Source organism: Ranitomeya variabilis, chromosome 1, assembly GCF_051348905.1.
Source record: "Ranitomeya variabilis isolate aRanVar5 chromosome 1, aRanVar5.hap1, whole genome shotgun sequence".
Taxonomy (NCBI): domain Eukaryota; kingdom Metazoa; phylum Chordata; class Amphibia; order Anura; family Dendrobatidae; genus Ranitomeya; species Ranitomeya variabilis.
The window spans coordinates 607,367,256-607,380,438 of record NC_135232.1 but is presented as its reverse complement, the minus strand read 5'-3'; the positions used below and the strand labels follow the sequence as shown (position 1 = coordinate 607,380,438).

The following is a 13,183-nucleotide window of genomic DNA, read 5'->3' as shown; positions in this document are numbered from 1 at the left end:
AATCCCGACCGTTATTTTTTGATACAGATTTAGTTGTGGGACTTTTTGCTGTGGAAAGTCCTGTGTGAACGTAGATTAAAGCCCATCTTCTGTGTGTAAGCGTGAGAATGTAATATCTACTGCTCGAAGGATGGTGGTGACCTGAGGTCTTTTTTTCTAAGTTTAACACGGGAAGGAAAAGGTTAAATAATCACCACCATATTGTGTAACTCAGCCCAACCCTGCTATTAGCATACACAAGGGCGTCCCTCGGAGCGATTGTCAGAGGCTTAAAATAGTCGTGCTGTGAGCGGTCCCACAGCGCCCCTCCTGGTCATCCCACCACATACAACCTTATAAAAGTTGGAGGTCAAGAAGTGGTGTCCTAAATGGGATGAATCTGCTGAAATGTGAATGGTCCTAATGAAAATATTAACCCTCCAAAAGCCACAGAGCGGTGACTTCTGGGATATTCAGACCCATTCGGTGGGAGGGATCCAAGTAATGTGTCATTGTGTTATGACGGCAGGTGTCCGCACACAGAGAATCGCTCCCTGCCCCCCTACATAGTCCCGCTGCCAGGAAAGGTTTCGCCTCTATTAAATGTGAGTCGGCTGAGCTTGTCTGCAGGTAGTGCCGGTGTCTGCCATCGCCACCTGTATGCCAGGGAGGATCGTCGAGGAGGGCATGGCAGCAATGAGGAAGTGGCAGACCTTATTCGGCAAGCAGACATACAGCCCGTCAGCGGTGAGTAAAACAGGAGAGGTGGCATGAGGACACAAGGGTCTGCAGAGAGGGTGATGAGTACGACCTGACGTGAAGGGGGCACAAGTGTACTACATGCATATGGTTCAGAGACACTGCCCTCACATTATTATTATTTATTATTATAGCCCCATTTATTCCATGGCACTTTACATGTGAGGAGGGGTATACATAATAAAAACAAGTACAATAATCTTAAACAATACAAGTCACAACTGGTACAGGAGGAGAGAGGACCCTGCCCGCGAGGGCTCACAGTCTACAATCTCACATCTAACTCTTTGTGACTTGCTGCCTCTTACCGGCCAGGAGAGGACAACCGTAATGATCCCCGACAGGATGAGTGTCAGGAAGTTTATGATACAGATCCCCAGTGCTGAGAACCTCATTATGATTATGAGGCCCATCAGTACAGGAACAAGATGCAGTGGCTGATGGGAATTCTGTGGAAATGTTTTGTTTTTTTTTGTTGACACCAAACAGTGATTTAAACCCCAAATACAGATCATCCATTGACAACCCCAGCAAATTCCTCAAACCTGCTACCATGGGGAGAAGTTACACATAGCAACTAAAATAGACAAAATTGTGAGTCCTCAGTGGTGGGTCTGAATAGATGAGCAGAGCAGCTTCCCACTCTCCTCCGGTGTCATCAGGCTCAGTATAACATAGTATCGGAGGCGTCACATATTTTACACAGCAGTGCACAGGAATAGTGCAGTCATCAGACAAGTGATGGGAAGCAGACCTATCAGTGTGGGGAAGGGAGAGACAGTGGCAGGAAATATCGCTGCAGTTCATAGATAATGAGGGTGAAAGTTTTACTGTCCACTGATTGAGGTCTGGTCCCTGGTTGTGACGTCCCCACAATGTCTGAGGAGGGCTTCCCTTAATTGATATAGATGATAGCAACCAATCATCACAACTGATCTTGGCAGCCAATCACATCCCATTTTCTTTATATTTAACATTTGCAACCTTTCTGATTGTAAGGGAAACTGCTCCATTTTAGCTTGGTATGAGATTCTACCATCTTCACAACATCGTCTACCTTGAGTATTGGTGTCAGTATCCTGTATCCTGAGTGTCAGCATCATTATCCTGTACCCCGAGTGTCAGTGTCATTATCCTGTACCCCGAGTGTCAGTGTCATTATCCTGTACCCTAAGTGTCAGTGTCATTATCCTGTACCCCGAGTGTCAGTGTCATTATCCTGTACCCCGAGTGTCAGTGTCATTATCCTGTACCCCGAGTGTCAGTGTCATTATCCTGTACCCCAAGTGTCAGTGTCATTATCCTGTACCCCGAGTGTCAGTGTCATTATCCTGTACCCCGAGTGTCAGTGTCATTATCCTGTACCCCGAGTGTCAGTGTCATTATCCTGTACCCCGAGTGTCAGTGTCATTATCCTGTACCCCAAGTGTCAGTGTCATTATCCTGTACCCCGAGTGTCAGTGTCATTATCCTGTACCCCGAGTGTCAGTGTCATTATCCTGTACCCCAAGTGTCAGTGTCATTATCCTGTACCCCAAGTGTCAGCGTCATTATCCTGTACCCCGAGTGTCAGTGTCATTATCCTGTACCCCAAGTGTCAGTGTCATTATCCTGTACCCCGAGTGTCAGTGTCATTATCCTGTACCCCGAGTGTCAGTGTCATTATCCTGTGCCCCAAGTGTCAGTGTCATTATCCTGTACCCCGAGTGTCAGCGTCATTATCCTGTACCCCGAGTGTCAGCGTCATTATCCTGTATCCGAGTGTCAGCGTCATTATCCTGTATCCGAGTGTCAGCATCATTATCCTGTACCCCGAGTGTCAGTGTCATTATCCTGTACCCCAAGTGTCAGTGCCATTATCCTGTACCGAGTGTCAGCGTCATTATCCTGTACCCCGAGTGTCAGTGTCATTATCCTGTACCGAGTATCAGAGTCTTTATCCTGTACCCCGAGTATCAGTGTCATTATCCTGTACCCCGAGTGTCAGTGTCATTATCCTGTACCCCAAGTGTCAGCGTCATTATCCTGTACCCCGAGTGTCAGTGTCATTATCCTGTGCCCCAAGTGTCAGTGTCATTATCCTGTACCCCGAGTGTCAGTGTCATTATCCTGTACCCCAAGTGTCAGTGTCATTATCCTGTACCCCAAGTGTCAGCGTCATTATCCTGTACCCCGAGTGTCAGTGTCATTATCCTGTACCCCGAGTGTCAGTATCATTATCCTGTACCCCGAGTGTCAGTGGCATTATCCTGTACCCCGAGTGTCAGTGTCATTATCTCATACCCCGAGTGTCAGTGGCATTATCCTGTACCCCGAGTGTCAGTGCCATTATCCTGTACCGAGTATCAGTGTTGTAGCGCCCCCACTGCCGCAGGGCCGAGGGGTACCCGGTACCGGGCCTCTGAGTCTCTGCTCTGGGGTTGTCACGGTGGCTAGACCCGGTCCGTGACCCTGCTGAGGGGCGTACAGTAATGGATGTGGATAGTGGTGGTGGTGCGGTGCAGTAAATAACGAGGACACCAGGTTGCAGTCTCTTTACCTCTTTACTGAAGATCTCTGGGTCCTCAATCCGGAATACGGTTAACCAGGCTGCGCAAGTCCGGCCGGTCCGATGGCACCTCCAGAGTTCTCTTTGCAGGTGGAAATCTGTGCCTTCCTACTAGCGCTATGTGTTGCGGTCCTTCCCTGCTGTGCTTACGGAAAGTCCCCACAACTGTTGTGTCTGTTTCTTAAGTTCCCTCACAACTCGATTAGATGATGTTCTGCTAATCTTCCGTCCCTCCCTGATGTTACGGTTAGGACGGCACCCGTATGACGGGTAGGCTCGGAGCTCTTCCGGGACCCTAGAGTCGCCCCTGTCCACAAGTTGCCCCCTATGTCTTTGTAGGTGATTTAGGTGAGACAGCCCGCCTATGACTGACTGTCCTGCCGTTGGTTTGAAGTATTGCTTGAAGCTAGATGTATGAATACTTCCTCGGCGTTCCGGCCGCCGGTTGTGCGCCTCAGTAGAATGTTGCCTCGGTCTCACAGCACGACTCCTACTGGTATTCTCCTTGTTGCGTTGATCTCGTTTCTCACTCATCTATCTCGCTTCTAATCCTTCCTTGGGCACCGCCGCTATGCTGAGCAGGCACGGTCCCGTGACGTTCTCTCAAGTTGCCAGGCCTCTGTCAGGATCCCACCCCCGACAGGGGCCCTACCGAATCTTCCCCCACAACACCCTCTGCCACTAGGTGTTGCCTGGTTCCAACCCAGTCAGCTTTCTCCCTAACTTCCTGCCTGACCCCCAGTTTTACCAGTATGTGAGGAGTGGCCTAATGAATAGAACCCTTAGCTCCCCCTGGAGGCCCGGCTGTGAAATGTATTGGTGTCTGTGATACCTGGTCAGGTGAACTCCTTCAGTGCCATCAGACGTACCATAGCTCCCCTTAGTGGCGGAGCCACAGTACTGCAACGACCAGGACTCTGGGGCACTGCAGTGTCATTATCCTGTACCCCAAGTGTCAGCGTCATTATCCTGTACCCCAAGTGTCAGCGTCATTATCCTGTACCCCGAGTGTCATTGTCATTATCCTGTACCCCGAGTGTCAGTGCCATTATCCTGTACCGAGTATCAGTCTCATTATCCTGTACCCCGAGTGTCAGTGTCATTATCGTGTACCCCGAGTGTCAGTGTCATTATCCTGTACCCCAAGTGTCAGCGTCATTATCCTGTACCCCGAGTGTCAGTGTCATTATCCTGTACCCGAGTGTCAGTGCCATTATCCTGTACCCCGAGTGTCAGTGCCATTATCCTGTACCCCGAGTGTCAGCGTCATTATCCTGTACCCCGAGTGTCAGTGTCATTATCCTGTACCCCGAGTGTCAGTGTCATTATCCTGTACCCCGAGTGTCAGTGTCATTATCCTGTACCCCGAGTGTCAGTGTCATTATCCTGTACCCCGAGTGTCAGTGTCATTATCCTGTACCCCGAGTGTCAGTGTCATTATCCTGTATCCCGAGTGTCAGTGTCATTATCCCGTACCCCGAGTGTCAGTGTCATTATCCTGTACCCGAGTGTCAGTGTCATTATCCTGTACCCCGAGTGTCAGCGTCATTATCCCGTACCCTGAGTGTCAGTGTCATTATCCTGTACCCCGAGTGTCATTATCCTGTACCCCGAGTGTCAGTGTCATTATCCTGTACCCCGAGTGTCAGTGTCATTATCCTGTACCCCGAGTGTCACTGTCATTATCCTGTACCCCGAGTGTCAGTGTCATTATCCTGTACCCCGAGTGTCAGTGTCATTATCCTGTACCCCGAGTGTCAGTGTCATTATCCTGTACCCCAAGTGTCAGTGTCATTATCCTGTACCCCGAGTGTCAGTGTCATTATCCTGTACCCCGAGTGTCAGTGTCATTATCCTGTACCCCGAGTGTCAGTGTCATTATCCTGTACCCCGAGTGTCAGTGTCATTATCCTGTACCCCGAGTGTCAGTGTCATTATCCTGTACCCCGAGTGTCAGTGTCATTATCTCATACCCCGAGTGTCAGTGTCATTATCCTGTACCCCGAGTGTCAGCGTCATTATCCTGTACCCCGAGTGTCAGCGTCATTATCCTGTATCCGAGTGTCAGCATCATTATCCTGTACCCCGAGTGTCAGTGTCATTATCCTGTACCCCGAGTGTCAGTGCCATTATCCTGTACCGAGTATCAGTGTCATTATCCTGTACCCCGAGTATCAGTGTCATTATCCTGTACCCCGAGTGTCAGTGTCATTATCTCATACCCCGAGTGTCAGTGTCATTATCCTGTACCGAGTATCAGAGTCTTTATCCTGTACCCCGAGTATCAGTGTCATTATCCTGTACCCCGAGTGTCAGTGTCATTATCCTGTGCCCCAAGTGTCAGTGTCATTATCCTGTACCCCGAGTGTCAGTATCATTATCCTGTACCCCGAGTGTCAGTGTCATTATCCTGTACCCCGAGTGTCAGCATCATTATCCTGTACCCCGAGTGTCAGCGTCATTATCCTGTACCCCGAGTGTCAGTGTCATTATCCTGTACCCCGAGTGTCAGTGTCATTATCCTGTACCCCGAGTGTCAGTGTCATTATCCTGTACCCCGAGTGTCAGTGTCATTATCCTGTACCCCGAGTGTCAGTGTCATTATCCTGTACCCCAAGTGTCAGTGTCATTATCCTGTACCCCAAGTGTCAGTGTCATTATCCTGTACCGAGTATCAGTGTCATTATCCTGTACCCCAAGTGTCAGTGTCATTATCCTGTACCCCAAGTGTCAGTGTCATTATCCTGTACCCCGAGTGTCAGTGTCATTATCCTGTACCCCGAGTGTCAGTGTCATTATCCTGTACCGAGTATCAGTGTCATTATCCTGTACCCCAAGTGTCAGTGTCATTATCCTGTACCCCAAGTGTCAGTGTCATTATCCTGTACCCCGAGTGTCAGTGTCATTATCCTGTACCCCGAGTGTCAGTGTCATTATCCTGTACCCCGAGTGTCAGTGTCATTATCCTGTACCCCGAGTGTCAGTGTCATTATCCTGTACCCCGAGTGTCAGCGTCATTATCCTGTACCCCGAGTGTCAGCATCATTATCCTGTATCCGAGTGTTAGCGTCATTATCCTGTATCCGAGTGTCAGCATCATTATCCTGTACCCCGAGTGTCAGTGTCATTATCCTGTACCCCAAGTGTCAGTGCCATTATCCTGTACCGAGTATCAGTGTCATTATCCTGTACCCCGAGTGTCAGTGTCATTATCTCATACCCCGAGTGTCAGTGTCATTATCCTGTACCGAGTATCAGAGTCTTTATCCTGTACCCCGAGTATCAGTGTCATTATCCTGTACCCCGAGTGTCAGTGTCATTATCCTGTACCCCAAGTGTCAGCGTCATTATCCTGTACCCCGAGTGTCAGTGTCATTATCCTGTGCCCCAAGTGTCAGTGTCATTATCCTGTACCCCGAGTGTCAGTATCATTATCCTGTACCCCGAGTGTCAGTGTCATTATCCTGTACCCCGAGTGTCAGTGTCATTATCTCATACCCCGAGTGTCAGTGGCATTATCCTGTACCCCGAGTGTCAGTGTCATTATCTCATACCCCGAGTGTCAGTGGCATTATCCTGTACCCCGAGTGTCAGTGCCATTATCCTGTACCGAGTATCAGTGTTGTAGCGCCCCCACTGCCGCAGGGCCGAGGGGTACCCGGTACCCCGAGTGTCAGTGTCATTATCTCATACCCCGAGTGTCAGTGTCATTATCCTGTACCCCAAGTGTCAGTGTCATTATCCTGTACCCCAAGTGTCAGTGTCATTATCCTGTACCCCGAGTGTCAGTGTCATTATCCTGTACCCCGAGTGTCAGTGTCATTATCCTGTACCCCGAGTGTCAGTGTCATTATCCTGTACCCCGAGTGTCAGTGTCATTATCCTGTACCCCGAGTGTTAGCGTCATTATCCTGTATCCGAGTGTCAGCATCATTATCCTGTACCCCGAGTGTCAGTGTCATTATCCTGTACCCCAAGTGTCAGTGCCATTATCCTGTACCGAGTATCAGTGTCATTATCCTGTACCCCGAGTGTCAGTGTCATTATCTCATACCCCGAGTGTCAGTGTCATTATCCTGTACCGAGTATCAGAGTCTTTATCCTGTACCCCGAGTATCAGTGTCATTATCCTGTACCCCGAGTGTCAGTGTCATTATCCTGTACCCCGAGTGTCAGTGTCATTATCCTGTACCCCGAGTGTCAGTATCATTATCCTGTACCCCGAGTGTCAGTGGCATTATCCTGTACCCCGAGTGTCAGTGTCATTATCTCATACCCCGAGTGTCAGTGGCATTATCCTGTACCCCGAGTGTCAGTGCCATTATCCTGTACCGAGTATCAGTGTTGTAGCGCCCCCACTGCCGCAGGGCCGAGGGGTACCCGGTACCGGGCCTCTGAGTCTCTGCTCTGGGGTTGTCACGGTGGCTAGACCCGGTCCGTGACCCTGCTGAGGGGCGTACAGTAATGGATGTGGATAGTGGTGGTGGTGCGGTGCAGTAAATAACGAGGACACCAGGTTGCAGTCTCTTTACCTCTTTACTGAAGATCTCTGGGTCCTCAATCCGGAATACGGTTAACCAGGCTGCGCAAGTCCGGCCGGTCCGATGGCACCTCCAGAGTTCTCTTTGCAGGTGGAAATCTGTGCCTTCCTACTAGCGCTATGTGTTGCGGTCCTTCCCTGCTGTGCTTACAGAAAGTCCCCACAACTGTTGTGTCTGTTTCTTAAGTTCCCTCACAACTCGATTAGATGATGTTCTGCTAATCTTCGGTCCCTCCCTGATGTTACGGTTAGGACGGCACCCGTATGACGGGTAGGCTCGGAGCTCTTCCGGGACCCTAGAGTCGCCCCTGTCCACAAGTTGCCCCCTATGTCTTTGTAGGTGATTTAGGTGAGACAGCCCGCCTATGACTGACTGTCCTGCCGTTGGTTTGAAGTATTGCTTGAAGCTAGATGTATGTATACTTCCTCGGCGTTCCGGCCGCCGGTTGTGCGCCTCAGTAGAATGTTGCCTCGGTCTCACAGCACGACTCCTACTGGTATTCTCCTTGTTGCGTTGATCTCGTTTCTCACTCATCTATCTCGCTTCTAATCCTTCCTTGGGCACCGCCGCTATGCTGAGCAGGCACGGTCCCGTGACGTTCTCTCAAGTTGCCAGGCCTCTGTCAGGATCCCACCCCCGACAGGGGCCCTACCGAATCTTCCCCCACAACACCCTCTGCCACTAGGTGTTGCCTGGTTCCAACCCAGTCAGCTTTCTCCCTAACTTCCTGCCTGACCCCCAGTTTTACCAGTATGTGAGGAGTGGCCTAATGAATAGAACCCTTAGCTCCCCCTGGAGGCCCGGCTGTGAAATGTATTGGTGTCTGTGATACCTGGTCAGGTGAACTCCTTCAGTGCCATCAGACGTACCATAGCTCCCCTTAGTGGCGGAGCCACAGTACTGCAACGACCAGGACTCTGGGGCACTGCAGTGTCATTATCCTGTACCCCAAGTGTCAGCGTCATTATCCTGTACCCCAAGTGTCAGCGTCATTATCCTGTACCCCGAGTGTCATTGTCATTATCCTGTACCCCGAGTGTCAGTGCCATTATCCTGTACCGAGTATCAGTGTCATTATCCTGTACCCCGAGTGTCAGTGTCATTATCGTGTACCCCGAGTGTCAGTGTCATTATCCTGTACCCCAAGTGTCAGCGTCATTATCCTGTACCCCGAGTGTCAGTGCCATTATCCTGTACCCCGAGTGTCAGCATCATTATCCTGTACCCCGAGTGTCAGCGTCATTATCCTGTACCCCGAGTGTCAGTGTCATTATCCTGTACCCCGAGTGTCAGTGTCATTATCCCGTACCCCGAGTGTCAGTGTCATTATCCTGTACCCGAGTGTCAGTGTCATTATCCTGTACCCCGAGTGTCAGCGTCATTATCCCGTACCCTGAGTGTCAGTGTCATTATCCTGTACCCCGAGTGTCATTATCCTGTACCCCGAGTGTCAGTGTCATTATCCTGTACCTCGAGTGTCAGTGTCATTATCCTGTACCCCGAGTGTCAGTGTCATTATCCTGTACCCCGAGTGTCAGTGTCATTATCCTGTACCCCAAGTGTCAGCGTCATTATCCTGTACCCCGAGTGTCAGTGTCATTATCCTGTACCCCGAGTGTCAGTGTCATTATCCTGTACCCCGAGTGTCAGTGGCATTATCCTGTACCCCGAGTGTCAGTGTCATTATCTCATACCCCGAGTGTCAGTGGCATTATCCTGTACCCCGAGTGTCAGTGCCATTATCCTGTACCGAGTATCAGTGTTGTAGCGCCCCCACTGCCGCAGGGCCGAGGGGTACCCGGTATCGGGCCTCTGAGTCTCTGCTCTGGGGTTGTCACGGTGGCTAGACCCGGTCCGTGACCCTGCTGAGGGGCGTACAGTAATGGATGTGGATAGTGGTGGTGGTGCGGTGCAGTAAATAACGAGGACACCAGGTTGCAGTCTCTTTACCTCTTTACTGAAGATCTCTGGGTCCTCAATCCGGAATACGGTTAACCAGGCTGCGCAAGTCCGGCCGGTCCGATGGCACCTCCAGAGTTCTCTTTGCAGGTGGAAATCTGTGCCTTCCTACTAGCGCTATGTGTTGCGGTCCTTCCCTGCTGTGCTTACGGAAAGTCCCCACAACTGTTGTGTCTGTTTCTTAAGTTCCCTCACAACTCGATTAGATGATGTTCTGCTAATCTTCCGTCCCTCCCTGATGTTACGGTTAGGACGGCACCCGTATGACGGGTAGGCTCGGAGCTCTTCCGGGACCCTAGAGTCGCCCCTGTCCACAAGTTGCCCCCTATGTCTTTGTAGGTGATTTAGGTGAGACAGCCCGCCTATGACTGACTGTCCTGCCGTTGGTTTGACGTATTGCTTGAAGCTAGATGTATGAATACTTCCTCGGCGTTCCGGCCGCCGGTTGTGCGCCTCAGTAGAATGTTGCCTCGGTCTCACAGCACGACTCCTACTGGTATTCTCCTTGTTGCGTTGATCTCGTTTCTCACTCATCTATCTCGCTTCTAATCCTTCCTTGGGCACCGCCGCTATGCTGAGCAGGCACGGTCCCGTGACGTTCTCTCAAGTTGCCAGGCCTCTGTCAGGATCCCACCCCCGACAGGGGCCCTACCGAATCTTCCCCCACAACACCCTCTGCCACTAGGTGTTGCCTGGTTCCAACCCAGTCAGCTTTCTCCCTAACTTCCTGCCTGACCCCCAGTTTTACCAGTATGTGAGGAGTGGCCTAATGAATAGAACCCTTAGCTCCCCCTGGAGGCCCGGCTGTGAAATGTATTGGTGTCTGTGATACCTGGTCAGGTGAACTCCTTCAGTGCCATCAGACGTACCATAGCCCCCCTTAGTGGCGGAGCCACAGTACTGCAACGACCAGGACTCTGGGGCACTGCAGTGTCATTATCCTGTACCCCAAGTGTCAGCGTCATTATCCTGTACCCCAAGTGTCAGCGTCATTATCCTGTACCCCGAGTGTCATTGTCATTATCCTGTACCCCGAGTGTCAGTGCCATTATCCTGTACCGAGTATCAGTGTCATTATCCTGTACCCCGAGTGTCAGTGTCATTATCGTGTACCCCGAGTGTCAGTGTCATTATCCTGTACCCCAAGTGTCAGCGTCATTATCCTGTACCCCGAGTGTCAGTGCCATTATCCTGTACCCCGAGTGTCAGCATCATTATCCTGTACCCCGAGTGTCAGCGTCATTATCCTGTACCCCGAGTGTCAGTGTCATTATCCTGTACCCCGAGTGTCAGTGTCATTATCCTGTACCCCGAGTGTCAGCGTCATTATCCCGTACCCTGAGTGTCAGTGTCATTATCCTGTACCCCGAGTGTCAGTGTCATTATCCTGTACCCCGAGTGTCAGTGTCATTATCCTGTACCCCGAGTGTCAGTGTCATTATCCTGTACCCCGAGTGTCAGTGTCATTATCCTGTACCCCGAGTGTCAGCGTCATTATCCTGTACCCCGAGTGTCAGCGTCATTATCCTGTACCCCGAGTGTCAGTGTCATTATCCTGTACCCCGAGTGTCAGTGTTATTATTCTGTACCCCATGTGTCAGTGTCAAGATCCTGTACCCCGAGTGTCAGTGTCATTATCCTGTACCCCGAGTGTCAGCGTCATTATCCCGTACCCCGAGTGTCAGTGTCATTATCCTGTACCCCGAGTGTCAGTGTCATTATCCTGTACCCCGAGTGTCATTATCCTGCACCCCAAGTGTCAGTGTCATTATCCTGTACCCCGAGTGTCAGCATCATTATCCTGTACCCCAAGTGTCAGCGTCATTATCCTGTACCCCGAGTGTCAGTGTCATTATCCTGTACCCCGAGTGGCAGTGTCATTATCCCGTACCCCGAGTGTCAGTGTCATTATCCCATACCCCGAGTGTCAGTGTCATTATCCTGTACCCCGAGTGTCAGTGTCGTTATCCTGTACCCCGAGTGTCATTATCCTGTACCCCGAGTGTCAGCGTCATTATCCTGTACCCCGAGTGTCAGCGTCATTATCCTGTACCACAAGTGTCAGCGCCATTATCCCGTACCCCGAGTGTCAGCGTCATTATCCTGTGCCCCAAGTGTCAGTGTCATTATCCTGTACCCCGAGTGTCAGTGTCATTATCCTGTACCCCGAGTGTCAGTGTCATTATCCCGTACCCCGAGTGTCAGTGTCATTATCCTGTACCCCGAGTGTCAGCGTCATTATCCTGTACCCCGAGTGTCAGCGTCATTATCCTGTACCACAAGTGTCAGCGCCATTATCCCGTACCCCGAGTCAGTGTCATTATCCTGTACCCCAAGTGTCAGTGTCATTATCCTGTACCCCGAGTGGCAGTGTAGTTATCTTGTACCTTACTTTTCAGCATTACAACCAGTGCAGTAAAGCTCCATCTTTCCCCACCAGGGGGCGCTGTTCTCCTAGACATGTTATGTTGGTTTGAAGGGCTGAGCGATTTACCACAGCCAGTGTACAGGATATGGCAGGATTCCCTAGGCTGCGTGCCCAGTGCCCACGGTCAGGAAATAGCAGCGTATCCTGTGCTGCGTCCAGAAAGCTGCGTTCTATATTACAGCACAGTGTGAATGGGCTTTATAGAAATCCCATGCCCGACAGTGCGGGTTTACGAGCCGCAGCATGCCAGTCTCTGTAGAGGGACCTAGTGTCCGCTGCGGATTTTGACCAATTGGATGACAAACAAGTGCAGCAATTAGAACGCAGCGTTTTGGACGCAGTGAAAATATGCTGTCTCCAAAGCATCACTATTCCTGATCGTGGGGACGTCGCCTTAAAGGCAGTAATCTCGTCCTGCGATCTGTACCGTTTGTCACCCTGGGGGTGTATGATGTTTGTTCCATTATAATAATTTTTCTTCCCATGGGGAATTACTTTCTCAGATGAGGGGTGCCCGGATGGGACCATTATTATATATCTACACTGAAAGAAACACTTTTTAAGGGAGTAATCACTGTTATGGTGGTTACACAGAAGACCTCCTTACTATATGTGGGGCGTCTGCTCTTTCTTGAACAATTTGATCTAAATATTGGGCAAGATGTTATTTACCGCTATTAGGCAGGTAATGTTCTCCTGGAATCACCAAACCCAGACCCCTCCATCAGGCGCAGCTTCACAAGTGTGATCCGTCACTGCACAGACCACGTTTCCTCCAGAGTCCAGTGGTGGCGGCTTTACAGCACTCCATCCGACGCTCGGCATTGTGCTTGGTGATGTAAGGCTGCATGTAGTTATTTAGCCATGAAGTTCCCGGCAGGGGAAAGAGTGTTGGTGCTGATGTTATACCAGACGACGTCTGGATTCTGCAGTTATGGGGTCAGCACAGCGTTGGTGACTTTTTGCTCC

The 13,183-nt window shown here is 50.6% G+C and overlaps 1 protein-coding gene across 1 annotated transcript in view; it reads left to right on the top strand.

The window, feature by feature from the left end:
- The first annotated feature begins 535 nt into the window (after nt 1-535).
- ANKRD35 (ankyrin repeat domain 35) overlaps nt 536-13,183 on the top strand; it is a 73,113-nt gene continuing 60,465 nt past the window's right edge. The window contains exon 1 of the mRNA XM_077260118.1: nt 536-726. Coding sequence (XP_077116233.1) covers nt 640-726 — 87 coding nt within the window. The 5' untranslated portion in view covers nt 536-639. The remainder of the gene's footprint in view (nt 727-13,183) is intronic.